Source organism: Rhineura floridana, chromosome 1, assembly GCF_030035675.1.
Source record: "Rhineura floridana isolate rRhiFlo1 chromosome 1, rRhiFlo1.hap2, whole genome shotgun sequence".
Classification (NCBI taxonomy): Eukaryota; Metazoa; Chordata; class Lepidosauria; order Squamata; family Rhineuridae; genus Rhineura; species Rhineura floridana.
In genome coordinates, this window is record NC_084480.1 from 161,636,015 (window position 1) to 161,656,317 (window position 20,303).

Consider the following 20,303-nt stretch of genomic DNA (forward strand, 5'->3'; position numbering starts at 1 on the left):
CTTTGCTTGGTGGTAATACCACCAAAATACTAGTATAATGGCCAGGAAGGCTTCAAGTAAGTCTGACAGAAGTTCTGCTGCTAGGTTATTGTTGCTGTGTGAGGGTGGGGATGCAAGGGAGAGGTTTGAGCAAACTTCAGAATTGAGTCTACTAGATGGTCTTCTGCAATGATTCTATCACACTTTCATAAGTAGGTCACTTTCCTTTCTCGTCAGTCTCCAATCTGTGTTTTCCATTGCCTTTATGGACTGCCTTCAAGTCGATCCTGACTTACGGCGACCCTATGAATAGGGTTTTCATGGTAAGCGGTATTCAGAGGGGGTTTACCATTGCCTCCCTCTGAGGTTAGTCCTCCACAGCTGGCTAGGGCCTGCTCATCTTGCCACAGCTGCACAAGCCAGCCCCTTCCTTGTCCGCAACTGCCAGCTGGGGGGCAACTGGGCTCCTTGGGACTAGGCAGCTTGCCCATGGTGACACAGGTGGCAGGGCACGTAACCCCTGAGCCACTCACTGTGGGGGTGATCTTTAGCTGGCCCTTTACACCCAGGAGACACAAGTGGGGATTTGAACTCTGGACTCCCAGCGAGGCTCTCCTCCCCACTGTGCTATACCAGCTAGGGAAAGTCAGATCTCTTCCAGTCTCCCCTTCACTGGCTGGGAGCAGTGTCAGCCTAAAATTTCTTTAGGGATCATGTGGAGATCAGCCACAACTCAGTTCTGTGCCACACTTTGAATTAAGTTTGAAATCTTGAACTGGAGTGGATGGAATGGCTCTTTTTGAGGTCTCAGTGGGTCCAGATCTCAGTGATGTGCTCAGGTCCCTTTCTACAAAGACTCCAAAACTCCCTTGGCAGAGAGTGGCCATTTTGCAGAGCAAAGCTGAAGTGGAGAACTGTGTTTCTTTTTCTGTCCTCCACCTCCTGAAATCTTTGCTCACATGGAGACCTGTGGAAGAGGAGTTTTCCATCCAGGACAAAAGGAGATATATGTGCCAAGCCATATGATGGAGATTGAACCAAGAATGTCCTCAAGCATGGAGAGGTTGCATTTGCTGGAACTGCATTGGCAGGAAATATTCCAGCAGTATGAAACAGTTTTTAAAGAAATCAGTAGAACAGCCAAATACCTTCATTTTTGTTCAGTGTTTCTAAGCTTTTTGCCAGCAACGTTGTGTCAGTCCACTGAACCTTTCCTTCTATTCTAAAATCCTCACTCATTCTCCTATTGTGCTGGTTCTGTATTTTGCTCAATATTATCTACAAGTGACCCACTCCTAGCAAGGGATGATGTTCACAACTGTCCAACTAAAGAGGGGAATTGAGGTTGCTTCAAGAAATGATACCAGTTATTCACAGGGGTTATCATTGAGATCTGATTAATACTCCCTGAAAAGAATCACAAAGATGTGTGTAGCTGTGAAAAACTGGTATCATGCTGCATTTTATTTGCATGCAAAAGTAATTTCTGAATTAAGAATCTTGACCAATAAACTTCAACTTACTTTCCCTTTTTGAATCAGGGTGGGTGGAGGACACGATGTGGTTTCAGAGAAGTAAAATTAGGCTGGCAGGACTCCACCTCTGTTTGTAGCTGGGACTTTGCAACGGGAAAGCAATAGTAGTATTGACAGAGAAGGCTTGTTCCTTCCTGGACCTACTGCAAGTATGGCTGAGATTGGGCAAAATAAAAAGAAATTTGCTTCTACCATTAGCATGTCTTTCTTCTGGAAGCCCAGGGCTCTAATATCTCTAATATTGACTTCAGCAAAGCTTTTGACAAAATGCCCCATGATATTCTGATTAGCAAACTAGCTAAATGTGGACTGGATGGAACAACTATCAGGTGGATCCACAGTTGACTCTAGAATCATACTCAAAAGAGTGCTTATCAACGGTTCCTTCTCAAACTGGGCGGAAGTAATGAGTGGGGTATCACAGGGCTAGGTCCTGGGCCCAGTGCTCTTTAAGATTTTTATTAATGACTTGGATGAGGAAGTACAAAGCATGGTTACCAAATTTGCAGATGATACAAAGTTGGGGGGGGGCATAGCTAATACTGTGGAAGACAGAAAAAAATCAAAGGGACCTTGATAGGCTGGAGCATTGGGCTGGAAACAACAGAATGAAATTCAACAGGGATAAATGCAAAGTTCTACATTTAGGAAAAAGAAACCAAATGCACAGTTATAAGATGGGGGATACTTGGCTCAGCAGTACGACATGTGAGAAGGATCTTGGAATTGTCGTTGATCACAAGCTGAATATGAGCCAACAGTGTGATGTGGCTGCAAAAAAGGCAAATGCTATATTAGGCTGCATTAACAGAAGTATAGTTTCCAAATCGCGTGAAGTACTAGTTCCCCCCTATTCAGCACAGGTTAGGCCTTATCTTGAGTGCTGCGTCCAGTTCTGGTCTCTGCACTTCAAGAAGGATGCAGACAGACTGGAACAGGTTCAGAGGAGGGCAACAAAGATGATCAAGGGACTGGAAACAAAGCTCTATGAGGAGAGACTGAACTGGGCATGTTTAGCCTGGAGAAGAGAAGACTGAGGGGAGATACGATAGCACTCTTCAGGTACGTGAAAGGTTGTCACACAGAGGAGGGCGGGAATCTCTGATTGATTGATTGCACTTGTGTACCGCCCCATAGCCGAAGCTCTCTGGGTGGTTTACAGCAATCAAAAACATTAAAACAAATATACCATTTAAAACACATATTTTAAAAACAATTTAAAACACATATTTTAAAAACAATTTAAAACACAATTTTAAAATATAAGACAATATAAAAACAATTTAAAACACATGCTAAAATGCCTGGGAGAAGAGGAAAGTCTTGACCTGGTGCCAAAAAGATAACAGTGTTGGCGCCAGGCGCACCTCGTCAGACAAATCATTCTATAATTTGGGGCCCACCACTGAGAAGACCCTCTCCCTTGTTGCCATTCTCCCAGGTTCCCTCAGAGTAGGCACCCGGAGGAGGGCCTTTGATCTTGAACGTAGTGTACGGGTGGGTTCGTATTGGGAGAGGCATTCCATCAGGTATTGTGGTCCCAAGCCATGTAAGGCTTTATAGGTCAAAACCAGCACCTTGAATCGAGCTCGGAAACATACAGGCAGCCAATGCAAGCGGGCCAGAATCGGTTTTATATGTTCGGACCGTCTGGTCCCTGTTACCAATCTGACTGCTGCATTTTGCACAATCTGCAGTTTCCGAACCGTCTTCAAAGGCAGCCCCACATAGAGTGCATTGCCGTAATCTGATTTGGAGGTTACCAGAGCATGAACAACTGAAGCCAGGTTATCCCTGTCCAGATAGGGATGTAGTTGGGCCACCAACCGAAGTTGGTAGAAGGCACTCTGTGCCACTGAGGCTACCTGAGCCTCAAGTGACAGAGATGATTGTAGGAGAACCCCCAAGCTATGAACCTGCTCCTTCAGGGGGAGTGCAACCCCATCCAGAACAGGTTGGACATCCACCATCTGGTCAGAAGAACCACCCACTAACAGCATCTCAGTCTTGTCTGGATTGAGCCTCAGTTTATTAGCCCTCATCCAGTCCATTGTCGCAGCCAGGCACCGGTTCAGCACATTGACAGCCTCACCTGAAGAAGATGAAAAGGAAAAATAGAGCTGCGCGTCATCAGCATCCTGATGGCAACACACTCCAAAGCTCCGGATGACCCTCCCAACTGTGTCATGTAGATGTTGAACAGCATGGGGGACAGAACTGACCCCTGCGGAACCCCATACTGGAGAGTCCAGGGTGCCGAGTAATGCTCCCCAAGCACCACCTTCTGGAGGCGACCTGCCAAGTAGGAGTGGAACCACCGCAATGCAGTACCTCCCACTCCCAACTCAGCCAGTCTCCCCAGAAGGATACCATGGTCGATGGTATCGAAAACAGCTGAGAAATCAAGGAGAATCAACAGAGTCATACTCCCCCTGTCTCTTCCGACAAAGATCATTCAGGCTGCTTGGAGATGGGCCATAATCTCTGTCGAGGGTACCAAAGTAACAGACAGGGGAGACAGGAATGCTTAGGAGATCAAAGGCTGAATCTGTGAGCAAATCTAACTGCGTGTACTTGTGCTATGGTTCATATGGAATAAGTTTAGGACAAAGGGTGGGCTATGAAGGTGGCAGGTGAACAAACTTCACAGATGAGAGTGAGGGGTATAATTGTTCTTGGCGACAAGGACAGCAAGTTCAAATAGGGATATTAAATAGGTGACGTTTAATCAGTCATTAGTGATTGTGTAGAAATGTGTGGTCAGTGGACAATATATGAATTATATTTGATTTGTAGAAGACTTTTTGGCGGCAGCAGCTTTGCTTTCATCAAATGTTCTACGATACTATAATCTGCACCTTTAAAAATTTCCTTTTCTGCAGAAATATTAAAGGTTTAGAAGTCCTATTCTCCTTACTGTCTGGTGTCGTTCTTAGAATAATGCAGAAGACTTGATTGACTGTCAAACTTCTCTTGCTCAGTTCCTGTTCATTTTAATGTCGTTTCCACCTGAGAACTTAATGGCAGATAGATGTACTTATAGTCAATAAATCACCCAGTTTTCCTGTCCCTGCCTTTGCATAGCGCCTGTCTTAGTATATTATTTTCCTTCTTTCCTAGGGACACCTCAAAAATATGATCCAACTTTCAAAGGTCCTATTTATGACAGGTAAGAGCAACCTTCTCAGGTCACTCTAGTGTTTGCATAGTGTGTGTGTGTGTGTGTGAAGGGGAACAATGTGTTGCCAAGGGAAGTTGTCTCTTGTTCCTGATGTTGAGATGTGCATGCTGTTGAAAATGCAACTCTACAATCAGAAGACTCAAATGCTACAATGAAATGATTCTGAGCAAAGCTGCTGCATGGGATCTGGCAAGCTTTGTGTCTAGGGGGGAGGAGAGGCCCTTGTACCTGAGCATTGCAATGGAAGGGAAAGGTTAGGAGATCCTGCTTACACCCTTCCTTGCACAACTACCTCTTAGGATAGGTCAGTTGCATCCCAAAACTATCTGGTATGCTACCACCACACTCCTCTTTTTAGTAGCTTCTGCCTCCAGACGGAAATGAATTCTGGGAGGTCAAAGCAATTACTTATAAAGGGGCTGTGAGTCAGCACACCCTGTGCATCCTAGGCAAAATCCCTTTCAGCTTTCCTGGAATATAGGGCTAGCATCCAGCTGCCTATCCCACCAGGGGATCAGCACAGCTTGCTCATTTCCATGTGAAACCCAACACACTCACACAGGTAGTAAGTGGCCAGTATCTAGGCATGTGGGAGATCACAATAACCCTTAGAGTTTGGCATAAACACACTGCAGACCCCAACAGCCAAGTTATGAAGTTTCTTCGTGTCAGCTTATAACACCTCTGCTCAGAGATCTGCACTGGTTGTCGATTTGTTACTGGACCAGATTCAAGGTGTTACTATTGGTATATAAAGCCCTTAACAGCTTGGGGATAGTTTACTTGTGAAACCGCCTTACTATATGTGTGCCCACTTGACTGTTTCGATCTGTGGAACTGGCACTGTAACAGGTGCCACATAATATTCATTCTGCACTTGTAAGAAATCATTATTTTAGTGTGGCAGCACCTAACACTTTGGAACTCCCTGTCTATTGACATAAGGTAGGCATCTTTGCTGTGTTCTTTTTGGTGATGCTAAAAACATTTGGGGGTTTTCAAGCCTAGCCAGACCAGTAGATGTTGATGTGTTTTCATCTCTTTTTAGTTTGCTGCTGATTTTAGTTGTCCTTTAAATGTTTTTAACAGTTTTTATTGATAATTTTAATGTTTCTTGTAAACTTTTTAGAGTTTTTTTTTTTACAATCAAGCTTTATAGAAATTTTGTTATATAAGATAAATATTAAGAATGAAAAGAAGAAGAGGACAATTGGGGCAAAACAGAAGGTTGCTTCAAGAAAATCAATGAAAAGAACCTTTTAGTTCAAGTCTTGCTATCCTATTCTTAGCTATTTACAATCCAGCTTCTGGTGTCCTCATGAGTAACACATTGTAGATGGTCACTTGCAGGTTTTCTGATGGCCAGTGAGGGACAAAGACTGTAGGGCCACAGCACATTTTTAAGGGATCTTGAACCGGGGTAGTCTTGAAAGACAGCTGGCGGTTCTATCCAATCATATCTGATTTCATGTTTGCTAGGTAGTCAGTCTGCCACATCTGGGAGTTGAGAATGATGGTACACACCTCCTGGAGCAGGGAAAGATGGCTATCCTGGGTTTTCCCTATCTCCCTGCTGGACAAGATTTAATCAGGGACTTTGTGTATTTGGGAACAGATGTGCCTTATTTGCTAGGCATAATGGTGGGCAGGATACCAAACTTTGTTGCAAGCACTTTCTTGGCCCTTGCTTTCTTGGTGTCAGGATGTTTGCAGCGGGCCTGGACCTTGTTCCCTTCCCTGGGCTCCTCAGCTTCTACTGAGTCTATAAAGTGGGCCTGGCCGGCAGGGCCTTTTCTCTTCCACCCCCTCCCTGGTATCACCAAAGGAGTTTCCTGGCTTACTGACTCTTCATTGTTGCATACATTTATTTTTCTTCTTATTGTTCGATTATAATACAAGAATGTATATATAAATATATATATAATGTTGACAAGTATTGCCACATAACATGTACTATAAAAGATTCAACATTTTATCCAAATACTATAGTGGAATAATTGAGAAATACCATTTATTAGCAAATATTTTTGTTTTAACGTAATGGATTCACATTTGTTTATGTCAGTGTAATTTGTTCAGGGCCCTTCTTAACTAATCATCGCTATTAAATGCTATTGTGGCATGATGATGAACTTTATTTTGGAGAGTTCTGTTCTGCTCTGGGAATATGATTCAAAGGAAGTAGTAATCCCTTTAATAATTTTTTGGAATCAAAGTGCTAGAAGAACCAATGGTCAAGTGGTCTAGTCTCCTTGCCCAAAGGCAGGGCCATTTGCTTTTCAGCCGCAGATCAAGCCACACCATTGCAATCCAGACCCCAGCAGGGTGTCCAAAGAGAGCATATAGCTTATATATGACTTCAGCAAGTGCTTTAAAAAACAAACAATTAGTAAAAGGCAAAAAATGCCAGGGTGATGGAACAGAAATATAACTTTGTGCCATCTAGTGCCCCCCTCCCATGGCAGTACTACCCTGATGAAACTAAGGGGTTTCAAGATGCCCTTCAGAAGTAACCTCTTACCTAAACCCAGCGAGATTGTTTGCTCGCAGATCTGAATTTATTTTGTTTGCTTTTTGTGTTGCTCTTTCAATTTAAGGACTAGGAGAATTGAGTTTTTACACACATACACTCTGTTTTAAAAACCTGTAGCAGAATCATAGAATAGTAGAGATGGAAGGGGCCTATAAGGCCATTGCATCCAACCCCCTGCTCAATGCAGGAATCCAACCGGTAGCTGTCCAACTGCCTCTTGAAGGCCTCCAGTGTTGCAGAGCCTACCACCTCCCTAGGTCATTGGTTCCATTGTCATACTGCTCCATTAGAAAGTTTTTCCTGGTGTTCAGTCAAAAACAGCAGCATGCACATTTCACTGTGTGGGGGAGGGGGAGAACTTTCTTTCCTGCCTTTATGCTGCAATTGAAAGGCAGACTTGCTTGCACTTCATATGTGTAGTTACTTCCTTTTGCCCATTCCCCATGCTTTTTAAAACTATTTAAGTGCTCCTTGTGCATTTATGTGATTTCAAAGTATATACAAGGGCTAGGATCATTGGGTACTTGCTGATGGCGCCCAGAATTCTAGCACAGGCCCTGCAGGCCATATTATTTCTCCCACCTTGCAGTTGTTGCCTATAATGAATAATTACCAAGCAGTCAGAATAACACTTTTAAAATACTGGTTTTCCACATATCCCGTTATATAAGCAGAAATATTAATTTAAAAAAGACAATTGAAGGCCATGTTATGGCACTGTGAAACTAATTGGGATGTGATAATGTAATTGATACCATCAGTGAACACTGGCTAGCACACTTGGTATAAATTAAAAGAAAAACTTGTCCTGGGATTATCATCTCATACAAGTCCCTTCTATAATGAGTGTCTGATGCACTCACAAGGGGAGATGTAACATTATGGTCTCAATGGGATCTGGATGAAATACAAAAACTGGTGGATGGTAATGTTACAAGATCATATGATGAAGTCTCTAATTTAATGGATAATAATAGACCGCAGCTTTTCCAATATTTTCCAATTAGAGAAGCCTTAATGAACGTAATTAGGAAATTTGAAGAAATCAGAATCAAAAACAGAAAAGTTACTTTTATTAGAAAGTGATAAAGGCTTAAATAGTAAGCTCTATTTGATAATACTGGATTTGAAGAAAACACCAGTAAATTTTATGAGAAAATGGATCAGAGATCTCTATCAAGATATCACTTTGGAAGAATGGAACTGGATATGGGGTAAGCTCGTTACAAAACTAACTTCAGCTGAGTTGAAAGAAAATCATTACAAAGTAATGTACCTGTGATATTTAACTCCTTATAGATTAAGTAACATCTATGTTAATGTTCAGGATAGAAGTTGCAGATGTAACAAGCCTTCATGCTGACATTTTGCACATATTTTGGAGTTGTCCAAAGATTCAGGTGTACTTGAGTGTGATTTGTGATGTAATAAGAGACATGATGGGGTATGTAATACTAAACAATCCTAAAAAAATTGCTTTTAGGTTATTTAAGAGAAACTGTTCTCCAGTATGACCTAGAGAATGATACTGAATCTTTTGACTGCTGCAAAAATAAATATTGCAAAAGCTTGGAAAGAGAAAACATCCCCCCCCCATCTTTGAGTGGTATGAGAGGATTTGGGACATTGTCACACTATCCAAGCTAACTTCTTATAGGTGAGAGAATTATGGCAAAGCAAATTGGTTCATGGAACACTGGACTATTTTTCTGGGAATAGGAATTTGGTATAGGAATAACAAATTTCAAGATAACATGCATCCATATAATTTGTTTACATTACTGTGAAGAGTTAATATTTCTGTAAGCAAGTACAGTAGGGGCCTCACTCATATGGTAGGTTCTGTTCCAGGCCCCCTCCAAAAAGCGAAAACCGCCAGAAAGTGGGGCCCTACTGAGCTGGAGCGCGGGAGCTTCCCATGCTACAGCTGACAGGGATCAGCTGGAGCGTGCAAGCTCCCTGCCCTATAGCTGTCAGGGATCAGCTGGAGTGCACAAGCTCCCCCCCTACAGCTGATTGCGTGCTACAGCTGATCGCTGTCTGCTGGAGTGCAGTGGTTGGAGCGCCCCGTGCTACAGCTGATCGCTCCAGTGGCGCCGCTGTATTAGTGGAATGCTGAAAAGCAGGGCACCGACAAGCGGGGCCCTACTGTAGTTATGCATTTTCTCCTTTGTTGTGATTTCATTTATTACTTAAATAAAATATCAGTTAAAATAGGTAGATAAATAAATAAATACTCGCCTCCCATCTCCAATCATGTAAACAAGAACCAGAGTGCGGAGTGGGCACATCATCCTACTCCTTACTTTGCACTTTCCCTGGGGGGGAGGAGGGTTGGGCCCAGAGGAGGAAGGGCAAGTGAATGTGCAGCACTGACAGCGGCAAGGAGGAGATGGTCCTACTCATGTAGGGAAGGGCCCACTGAGAGCAGCCTCCAAACCCTGGAGCCAGCACTGGTTCATTTGGTGCTTTGTTTGATTTGATTGAGGGTTTTTATTTTTAAAAAAAGAGTTATTAAAGTTGCAAATCTGGTCTGGGAACCATGACATCAGTCACCAGACTGTGGGGACAGAGCACAAGCCTAGCAGGACTCTTGTATAGCTCTCACTTGTTTCACTTTCTCCTTCAGGGGCTGTACAGATATCATCTGTTGCATCTTGCTCCTGGCTGCCATTGTGGGCTATGTCGCTGTGGGAGTTGTGGGTATGTATCCTGCAGCTCTCTGTTTTTTCTGGCTTTATGTAACAGCTAAATGTTGCTGAAATCTGGGGAAAGTAGTCTTAGTAGACAAGGAGGTGCATCATTATGAAAAAGGAGGATTTAAGCAAACCAAATGAAGGTTATTTAAAAGAGCTCTACCTCTTCAGTCCCATTGCTTTCAGCTGCTGCACCCATAGTGTCTGCGGAAAGTGTCTAGTGCCCAGGTAAAATTTGGGTATTGGCTGAATTGCAGACATTTTGGCAGAAGGAGTGCTCTGGGTCTGTGAATGACAAATAGAGAATATAAATCAAGGCCAGAAAGATGGAAGATGTGATTGTGCAGGGTACCTCTCCCCCAGGAGACAAGCCTTTTGAAATATCTGTCTGTCCATCTGTCTGTTCGTCTATCAGTTTGTCTGTCCATCTATCTGTCCATCTATATCTATATCTGTATCTATATATAAAAGAGTATTTTCTTTTCTTACATTATCTTGCCTTTCTCCCACCATGGAACCCAAGGCTGTGGTTCCCAGGCAGTCTCCGATCCAGGCACTGACCAGACCCAGACCTACTTAGCTTCAGCAAGGTGGTGGCTGCCTCGTGTGCCTTCAGACCATAGCCTGAGACCTCCTTAACTCATTTTAAGTGTGTAGAAAGCTCATCTTCATAGCTGTGAAGGACTGAAACATTCTTTTTAAAGAAAACAATAAAGTACTGTGATTCTGAGGAATCTGCATTAGTTGTGAGATAAAATACCATGACATTGCCCTGATTGTGTCTTCTTGCCTCCTCCCTCCTTCTCTTTCTGAGGAGGTTGCTCATGTGTAGTACGTGGTGGTGGTGGTGGTGGTGGTGGTGGTGGTGATGTTGAATGGTGTCTTAGGGCAGCAATCCAACCCACCTTTCCACTGGGCTAGGGTGAGTTGGATGCCGTGGATCTCCAGTGGCACCAGCAGGCTCCTAGCCTGCGCTGGCTTTCACCGGCAGCAGCCCTCCGTCGCAGGTGCACTGTGGTGTCACCAGGAGCCTGCCAGCACTGCCAGAGGTCTGCCAGGGACAGCCAACCTAGTGGACGGAGAGCTGGCGGAAGCCCTGAAAATGGGGATGTTCTGGGGGCATGATGGGGAAGAGCTGTGGGGGGGCATGTGAGCTCCTCCTCACGCTGAGAGCCCTCCCCTGGATCCTGCTCCACCCAGAAACTCCGCCGGAGTTTAATGGGCTTCTGTTGGGAGCGCTTACTCCCTGGGAGGCCGATTTGTGGGAGTCAGTGCTTCCCAGCTGGCTTGTGCATACAGCACCCAATGGAGCTGGCATTCAGCCAGGCTGGCAGCTTCCAAGCAAGAGGAGGATCCTGCGGAGCTTTCAGCCGGCTCCTCCACCAGCCCCCCTTCTGCCAGCTCCCCAGCATTTGGATTGCTTCCTGTTGACTGTGTATTGCTGTTTCCCAGCAAGGGGTGAAGTCATATGGGGTGATTTGTGTGACTCCTTTAAAATCTTGCATGCAGATTTGGGAAATTCTTGACAGAGAGGTAGTTTATCGCAGTGAGTACAGACTTGGAATTTGGTTCAGATACCAAGTTCACTGCATATCCTTGGGCAAGATACTCGCCTTTTCAGGTTAACTTACCTCTGAGGATAAAATAATCCTGTATACTGATCTGGATGAATGGTGGAATGAAGATGTGGATAATAAATATATATATAAATAATCCATAGCAGCTGCTTGGAAACCTGGGTGCAGGTTTCCAAGCAGCATGTTGCAAGATGTGGAGGGGAGCACCTGCTCAAGCTGTGGATTTCTGTCTTCTCGGCAGCATGGACACAAGGAGACCCCCGGAAGGTGATCTATCCCACAGACAGTCGTGGACAGTTCTGTGGCCAGAAGGGAACACCCAATGAGTAAGTGTCTAAGAGAAATAGCTGATTGTTTGCATGAGTGTTATACAGCTAATGACACACTTCATATAAAGAGAGTTTTGCCACTTACACCTTCCCATTCAGCCATGTCTTCCATTTCATTTCTTCTGGGTAGAAAAGGGGCAGCTTTCCTGCTGTGGAGAAATCCTAGGCTGAGGTTAGGCAAGGCTTATCCCGGCTTCTCTTACTCATGTGGTAACTCATTGTTTTATACCTTACTGTGCCTTGTGGAATTTTCTGTGGGGTCTAAAGTCCTCCCCACCACAATAATGGTCTGAGTTGCTATGGTCAGTTGGGGCTAATAGTGCCAGATTGATGTCATTAAATTGGCTTGGAGATTGGGACAGAGTCATGTCTTCCCTCTCTCCTCAACCACAGTCATCGGCATTTGGGAATGGGAGGCTATGCCTCTTCAGAAGTGGTGGGGTACTTTCAGTCCATAGGCCTAATTGGGCTCATCAGTCATCTGGATTTGGTCCATAGTGTCATTGTGGTTGAACTATGCCCACCTTTTCCCACGCCTGGCATTATATAACATCAGGTGTAGGAAAGTTCAAGAGTGTGTTCCTGATTCTTCTGCTGCAGTCATGGCTTGAAGCAGCTGATAGTATGCAATGCACCTGAGGTGATTGTCAGGTGAGCAACCCCACCCACCTGTCAAAGTGGCCATGGAGGGCTGGCCACTTCTGAATCCAGCCTTCTGGCCAAAAGTGATTCCCTACTCCTGCTCTACAGATAACCTGGTGGGCCATTCCTCTGACTCTCCTATCACCTTCTTCGATGCAGTGGCATCATGAGGGAGAGGAAGGGGAAGGAGCTACAGCCTGGGAAGAGGATAGAACAAGAGAAGCCACCCCTCCTCTCCCAAGTGCTTGTGAAATTTCAGGAGCAATAAAACAAGAGCGTCTTTAAGCATGTGCAGAGTGCCTTCTCTTGCTACTAGGTAACTGTATGGTGTCCATACATCATAGGTGTCACTTCTAGGTAGGCCTGTGCTCTAGCAACTTTCATTTTGAGAATTAGCAGTGGATAGGGGGGTAATCCATGGTATATTGCATTGTCTTCAATTCCCAAACAACCCTGGAGTGCTTTACAGTTCTAACCTGTTCAGAATCACTTCAGAGGAGTCTGCTAGCATGAGGGATCTCTGTAATCCTTTACTTAAGGGTGAGTGGAAATGATATTCTTCATTTTCTAGTCTTCCACACTGCTCTTTTGGACCTGTCTGCTGATAGAAACAATAGTGGTTTGGGTGTTCTTATGGTTCTTTCCCTTTTCAGGAATAAACGTTTATTGTTCTACTTCAGCATCATGAAATGTGCAAGCCCTTTGGTGCTGCTGGAGTTCCAGTGTCCCACCACACAAGTAAGTTTACTGTTTGGGCACAGTCCTTTACATTCACTCTAGATAAGTCAGAATGCCAAGCCTGTATGTACCAAGCTCATGGATAAAAAGGAAATGGATTTCGCTCAATGATTCTTGGACATAGACAAGCAGCTTTGTAAAGTGCATGGTGGGAAAGACGTGCTAGGGTGTTTGATGCCCTCTCTTGGTCACATTGGGGAAATGCTGAAGGAGGAAGGGTATGCAGGGATTTCAAAGAGCAGGTGCCAAATGACAACAAGCAGCTTTGGATGCTCTGTTGTGGTTGACAGTACCTGAAACTGGTTGTTGATGTTTGCTGCCTCCCTCTGAGAGACTGCAGCTTCTCACTAGATGTAGCTGCTGAAAAGGACTTCAGGCAATCACTATAAGTGGTTGTAAACTCAGTAGCATCAAAAGAATGTTAATCTGTTGATCAGCTGTCACAGGGCCTGTGCACCCCCAAGATGAAACGATCTGTTTTACATGATGCATGATATGTACATATATCATTATTTCTAGGAAGGAATAGCATTCACTTGGTTTTACCTTAGTTGTAATCTTCTTCAGTTCTTCCTTGTTATCAAACTCTCAAGTCACATACACCCTGGGTTAGATTCTCCTTACTTAATTTGTATGTGGAAAACCAAAAACTACTTTAAAAGCCCTATATCCTAGGCCAAAAGAGAGAGAACCAAGACTTAAAGTCTTTACCAGTTCTGTCATCAGCTTTGCCACATCTTGCTACCAACATTCCCCCCAAACTGCTCGGTACTGAGAAAAAGCCAGAGAGTATGTGAGCTTTGGAATTACACCCTAGGCTAGACCATTCTACAAATCCTAAAAATATTGTTAATTGAAGGGATTATACAGAGGAAAAAACGAATAGAAGAGAAACCAATTGGGAGGACCAATAGGGGAGATCTACTCACTTGGCCTGAAGGAAAAAATCCATGTCTTGGCAGGAGATTGGTGTAAGAAAGGGAGACTGCCTCTTTAAAGAACAATAGGCAAGGTTTTTGCTTTTGTTTTCATAATACATTTGCAAAAGAGAAGGAAAAAACCTTCCGGTTTACGTATGACAATTGGTAGCAAAAATATGCTGTGGACCAGTGGTTCCCAACCTGAGGGCTGTGAAGGAATCCAGAGGGGGCCATGTAGAGTAAAGAAATGAATTATTTATTAATTTTTTAAAAAACCTCTTCACTTCCTGGACACTGTCTGCTCCTGCCACTGCAAACCGCACCTCCCCCGTGCTCCAAATGAGAGGGGAGGCCTTTTGCTAAAGCGCCAGAGCATCTTTCAGGTGCGCTGAGGACAGGCATCTGCCTATAAAACACGTGGCAGATGCCAAAGGAGGCTGAGGGAAGATGAAGAGGGGATTACTATAGCTGACTCCTGTCTCCTTGCACTGCCGCTGCTGTCGACGCCCTTATTCTGAATGAGAGGAGAGGGCTTTTCATGAAGCAAAAAGAAGCAAGGCTGCAAAGAAAGACTGCTTTCCCCCTTCCTTCCTGGCAGCCAGCCTGCCTGCCTTTCTTGGCTCCTGATTCACTGCCATCTCCTTTAAAAAAATATTCTTATTTGTGAAGCTGCCTAGATTTCACCTTTGACCCAGACGGAGCCAAGGAACAGTGAGGAAGCTCAAGACTTGCTCGCCCCCCCATCTCTGAGGCTAAGTGTGGGTGCCAGTGTCCCCCCTTTCTTCCACCTACACTCTGCCCTCCCTATCTCTCTCTCCAAGATGGTGCAGCAGTTGAGGGCTTCCCTCCCTCCCATGTGCCCAAATGCATGCATGCCTTCAGATGCTTGCAGGAGGGGCAGGTGTGTTTGTGTGTGTGTGTGTGCTGATCTGTCTTCTACTCCACTGTCATTCCTCAGGTGCACTCTAACCAAGTCATCTGATGATCATCCCAAGGCCTAAAAGCTCTAACCCCCCTCCTCAATCTATCCACCCTTTTGTCTTCACAATCTAGCATCCCCACCACTACCACACTACCACTGCTGCTTTTTGATTATAATTATCATTATTTTTAAAAAGGTCAGTAGGTTGGTCCACATACTGCAGCTGAAATGTATTTATTTAATTATTATTGCATTTATATCCCACCTTTCCTAAAAGTTGCTCAAGGTGGTGCACATGGTTCTCCCCCCTTTCCATGTTATCCTTACACCAGCCCTGTGAGATAGGCCAAGCTGCGAGACTGTGTCTGGCCCAAGGTCACCCAGTGGGCTTCATGGCTGGGTGGGGATTTGAATCTGGATCTTAGTCCAAAACTGTAACCCACTGGTGTTGGGAGACAGGACTGTAAGTCTTCAGATTGTGTATGTGGGGGAAGGGGGATACCAATCTGATTGAACCTTTGCATTAAGAAAAGAAAGCAACACCTCCCTGTCTGCAGGGAGCTTTCTATAGAAAGGGATATTTGGAGATGTGATTTTGCCACGCAGCATTTTTTCAATTAACAGTGGCTAAAATTACAATTGGCGTGGGGGTCTCTCACAAAAAAAATTGAGCTTACAAAGGGGGGGCCATACTCATAAAGGTTGGGAACCACTACTGTGGACCATGTAGACTGGAATTTTTGTATTAAGTGAATGATACTCTGTTGTTACAAAGAATGCACTTATGTTTTAGAGGCCATTTACAAAATGCCTTCAAAAAGGCAGCACATGTTAAGAATGAGAAGCATTTCTTTATAAAATGGTCACCGTGTTCAGGGTTTGACATCATTTTCAATTGAGTGAGGTCTACTACATTATTATGTCTCAAATTTTGGAGGCTTTTTTTCCTCCAGTGTAAAAATTAAAAATTTGGCAGCTGCTGTACGTAAAATAAATAAAATTCTTTAGACTGGAGGGATATTGTCTTTACTGAGGTAGTGTAGCAATGCTATTTTGGATTCCAGAAGGATATAATAACCTGTAATGTTATTTATGTGATCCAGTATTTGTGCCCAGTATCTTTTTGTATTTTAGGGCAGGTCCACTTATGGAAATAAGAACCCATAGTTTTCCCAACACATTTTAGAGTATTGTGAGAACATATGATGTAGATTTGTTGACAATAAATACCACCTGGCATATAATTTAAATGTTAGTTATCTGCTACAGAGTGAGGAGGATGTGAGAATGCCTCTTTCACTATGGTGCTTGCCTGCTGTAGTTTTTACGAGCACTTTTAATTTGTTTTTAAAAAATCTGTGTTGCTGGAGATGTGTTGCACTATGAGCAGATGACTTTCACACGTGGTAGGCATGTGGAACTGATAAATGGTTTTGGGAAAAGGCTGTTGAAACTATCAAGAGAATTACTTTTTGTGAGTTACCAATAATGTTATTTGGGCATGTTGAATATCTGATATCTAAAAGGAACAAGAATTGATGTCAAACATAATTATTACAGCCAGAATAGAAGTGACCTACATCACAAATAAAAGTTGGTTGAATAAGGCCTAGAACACATTGTACATGGATTAAGTCATGCATTTAGTATAATTTCAAAAAAGACAAGAAAGTATGGCTAATGTAAGAAACTTGTATTTGTTGAATACTTGTTTGCGGAAAAATGTTTCAGCAAACTTAAATATTTAAGTTATTATTTATTATTTATTATTTATTAAATTTATATACCGCCCGACTAGCAATAGCTCTCTGGGCGGTGAACATAAAATAGTATAAAAATACAATGAAATAGTATAAAAATACAAGTTCTTGATGTAATGTTCTTATGAAATTGGTTTACTATTGATGACTCTGTTTTATGTATGATATATAATTTATGTATACAATTCTAGATTCAATAAACAATTTTAATCCACCCCAATCTGCTGGGGGTATCTTTTTAGTCAATTAGAAGTCTTTAATTGATCATGTAACCCATTCATTAATTCAGTGTTGCAACCCTAGTTCAAATAATTGATATCTATTCTAGTTGTTCCTTACAGAATCCCTTATATCTCCCTCAGGGGAGGACACAAGTAATTTTTCCAATACCAGAGCTGGACTAGTGACACCAGATGAAAGACAGATGAAAGAAAACAAGGGGATGTGGGATGGCCCAGGACAAGTGCACATTGGAGGCAAACCAGAGGAAAAGAGAAGGAACTGCTCATACAGTCAATATGAATTCACCGGTAGTTCATTAGGAAGTTGTCATTATTAGTGTTAAAAAGAAACGGCCTGTGTGAACAGACCCACCAAATATTCAAGTATTCATCACTACTGGGAATTCACCTTTATGCTGATGCTTAATAGACAAGCTGTATCTGAATTGAAACACTTAAATTGTTGTGTTTCTTGGGACTCTTTCAGATTTGTGTAGACACATGCCCAGATCGGTACCTCACCTACCTGCAGGCCTTCGCAAATGACCCCTCAGCCACCAAGGAACTCAAATACTATCAGCAGTTTTGTGTTCCAGAATTTAAAGACCTGAAGAAGGTAAATCAGTTTTATGGAATGCGTAATGGCTGGAAACTGGTTCAGATGTAAAGTTGAACTTTTGTTCTGCTTTTGCCTTTGTTTTCCTGGGAGTGTATGTGGAGGTTCTCTTTCTTTGGGCAGGAATTACCCATTGCCACCCCTCTCTCCACTCCAGAGTGCACCTGAAGTTTTGAAAGATGGTCTCTGCCCAGCCATGCTCACTCCAAGCAAGCCCTGTAAGTTTGCCAGAGGGACAAATGAGTGGGAGAAGGCCTGGGGATTGTATTATTGTTTCTTGAGCAGCTCAGTCATTCCTAACATAGCTGCTATGACTCCCACCTACTTCCATAGTCAGGAAGAGCCCTATGTTAGCCTTTCCACAAGCAAATGCTCACAAAGTTGGCTCTGCAGAGACTGTTACTATGCGAGTATGGGAATCTGAACTATCAGAAAATAACAATCTTCTGAAGAACCAACCTACCAGTTCTGGGCTAGTGCAAAAACTCAGATCCAGCATATGTGCTCTGCATGATGCATTAGGCCAGTTATCTAAGTGATGTACCTGTACTTCTCATGGAGGCTATAGTCCTCATGGAGGTTGCTATCTCTCCGGGAGGGGGGATTGTCTGGCTGTTCATAGTTCTTATTTTAATCTCTGAGACAGATGCTAGAGTTCTGTGTGTGTAAAAAGCAGGGGGATTTGCCAGATTTTTTTTAAAAAAGGATGGTTTGTGTAACTTTTTGAATAAAAGTCATCATTTTCACCTTAGGGCACACACTTACATGCACACATTACACACACACTAGAACACCAGGTTTTTGAGTTGAGTCCTTGCATACCATTTCAGACAGTGGTGCAATCAAGACTCCAGGGTTTGTGTGTGGTCCCTGTGTAGCTGCCTCCTCCCCCAGGCTTTTGTTTGTCTAAGGAAAGCAAGATGGGTAGTGGTAGAGCAACATGATGATGTGGCAGCTGCAATTGTGGGAATTGTATTTACACCCAATTGTGTGGCCCTGACCTGCTACCAGAATTTTGAAATTAAAAGTTGTGAATGTTATTGGTGAGTAAAGCATTGATTAAATTGCAATCAAATTCAAGACAAGTTTGCTGCCTTCTCATGTACATTACAAATACTAGGTTAGAAGAGGTGTTGTGGCCTATGCTTGGCTGGTGCTGATTACTCAGTGACTTATCAACCAATTCTTGGGGGACGACAACAGGATGAAGCAGTGATGATCTATAACAATGTCTTTGATCTACATAAAGTATCCTGAACCCACCTCAGTATATGATTAATGGTGGGCCTGGTTCCAACAGTAGGTTGAGGGATGTCCCTTCAAGCACCTGATGAAATCGCTAAGCATGTTATAAGGATTTGGCCAGTTTTCCTTAATTTGCGTCTTCAGTTGTCCAATCTAGCTCTTTCCCTGTGTGAAAGCAGGGGGCTGTAGTTTTCTGGTTGGCCTCCTGATTGTAGAGGCCATTTAAGCAGAGAACAAGGGAGAAAGGGTTTGCTTCCTGCCACTTAGATCTGTCTCTTATGTGTTGCGACCCTCAGTGGCTCGTAGATGTTTTCCTGCAATCAACACTAAGAAAGGGGTCATCATGGTTGGGAATGAGACAACCTTTGATGATGGAAGTGGACAGAAAAGGAATGTGACAGATCTTGTGGAAGGGGCCAAGTGAGTACTAAGTGTATGTGTGTGGTGGTGGTGGGGAGCAGAACTGGGGATTAGTATATCTCATAATTCCAAATGTAGCTGAAGAATAGTTCTTGCCAATTTTGTTTATGTTATTCTGGTTGCTCAGTTTGTGGTTCTGGTCTCTAGAATTTGTAACTTTCTTGTTCTAGTTCTTTAGTCACAGATGGCAGAAACTGGGCCTTCGGAAAGGCAACAAGGGTTGTGTTGAGATAAGTGGATGCGGCTGTTGGTTATGGGGGGGAGCTGGGGCCTGTGTTAAGACCCATCCAAATATCTTCTAATCTTTCATGAAAAACCACCTCCAAGGAAAGTCTAAACATGCCACTTGCCCCAGCAAAATTTTTTTCCAGCTCTTTATTTATTTTTATTTATTTTTATTTATTTATTTATTTTAAGAACATAAGAAGAGCCTGCTGGATCAGGCCAGTGGCCCATCTAGTCCAGCATCCTGTTCTCACAGTGGCCAACCAGGTGCCTGGGGGAAGCCCGCAAGCAGGACCCGAGTGCAAGAACACTCTCCCCTCCTGAGGCTTCCGGCAACTGGTTTTCAGAAGCATGCTGCCTCTGACTAGAGTGGCAGAGCACAGCCATCATGGCTAGTAGCCATTGATAGCCCTGTCCTCCATGAATTTGTCTAATCTTCTTTTAAAGCCGTCCAAGCTGGTGGCCATTACTGCATCTTGTGGGAGCAAATTCCATAGTTTAACTATGCGCTGAGTAAAGAAGTACTTCCTTTTGTCTGTCCTGAATCTTCCAACATTCAGCTTCTTTGAATGTCCACGAGTTCTAGTATTATGAGAGAGGAAGGAGAACTTTTCTCTATCCACTTTCTCAATGCCATGCATAATTTTACACACTTCTATCATGTCTCCTCTGACCCGCCTTTTCTCTAAACTAAAAAGCCCCAAATGCTTCAACCTTTCCTCGTAAGGGAGTCGCTCCATCCCCTTGATCATTCTGGTTGCCCT

The 20,303-nt window shown here is 43.5% G+C and overlaps 1 protein-coding gene across 5 annotated transcripts in view; it reads left to right on the plus strand.

Moving 5' to 3' along the window:
* Nucleotides 1-20,303, plus strand: part of SLC44A2 (solute carrier family 44 member 2 (CTL2 blood group)) — a 97,884-nt gene that overhangs the window by 45,588 nt on the left and 31,993 nt on the right. For all 5 annotated transcript variants that reach the window (XR_009757732.1, XR_009757734.1, XM_061582928.1 and 2 more), the window contains exons 2-8: nucleotides 4,635-4,683; nucleotides 9,858-9,931; nucleotides 11,743-11,827; nucleotides 13,126-13,210; nucleotides 17,521-17,649; nucleotides 17,807-17,867; nucleotides 19,191-19,314. Coding sequence is in view for 3 of the 5 variants with exons in the window: in XM_061582928.1 (XP_061438912.1) it covers nucleotides 4,635-4,683; nucleotides 9,858-9,931; nucleotides 11,743-11,827; nucleotides 13,126-13,210; nucleotides 17,521-17,649; nucleotides 17,807-17,867; nucleotides 19,191-19,314 (607 nt within the window). In the remaining 2 variants the exon portion in view is untranslated. The remainder of the gene's footprint in view (nucleotides 1-4,634; nucleotides 4,684-9,857; nucleotides 9,932-11,742; nucleotides 11,828-13,125; nucleotides 13,211-17,520; nucleotides 17,650-17,806; nucleotides 17,868-19,190; nucleotides 19,315-20,303) is intronic.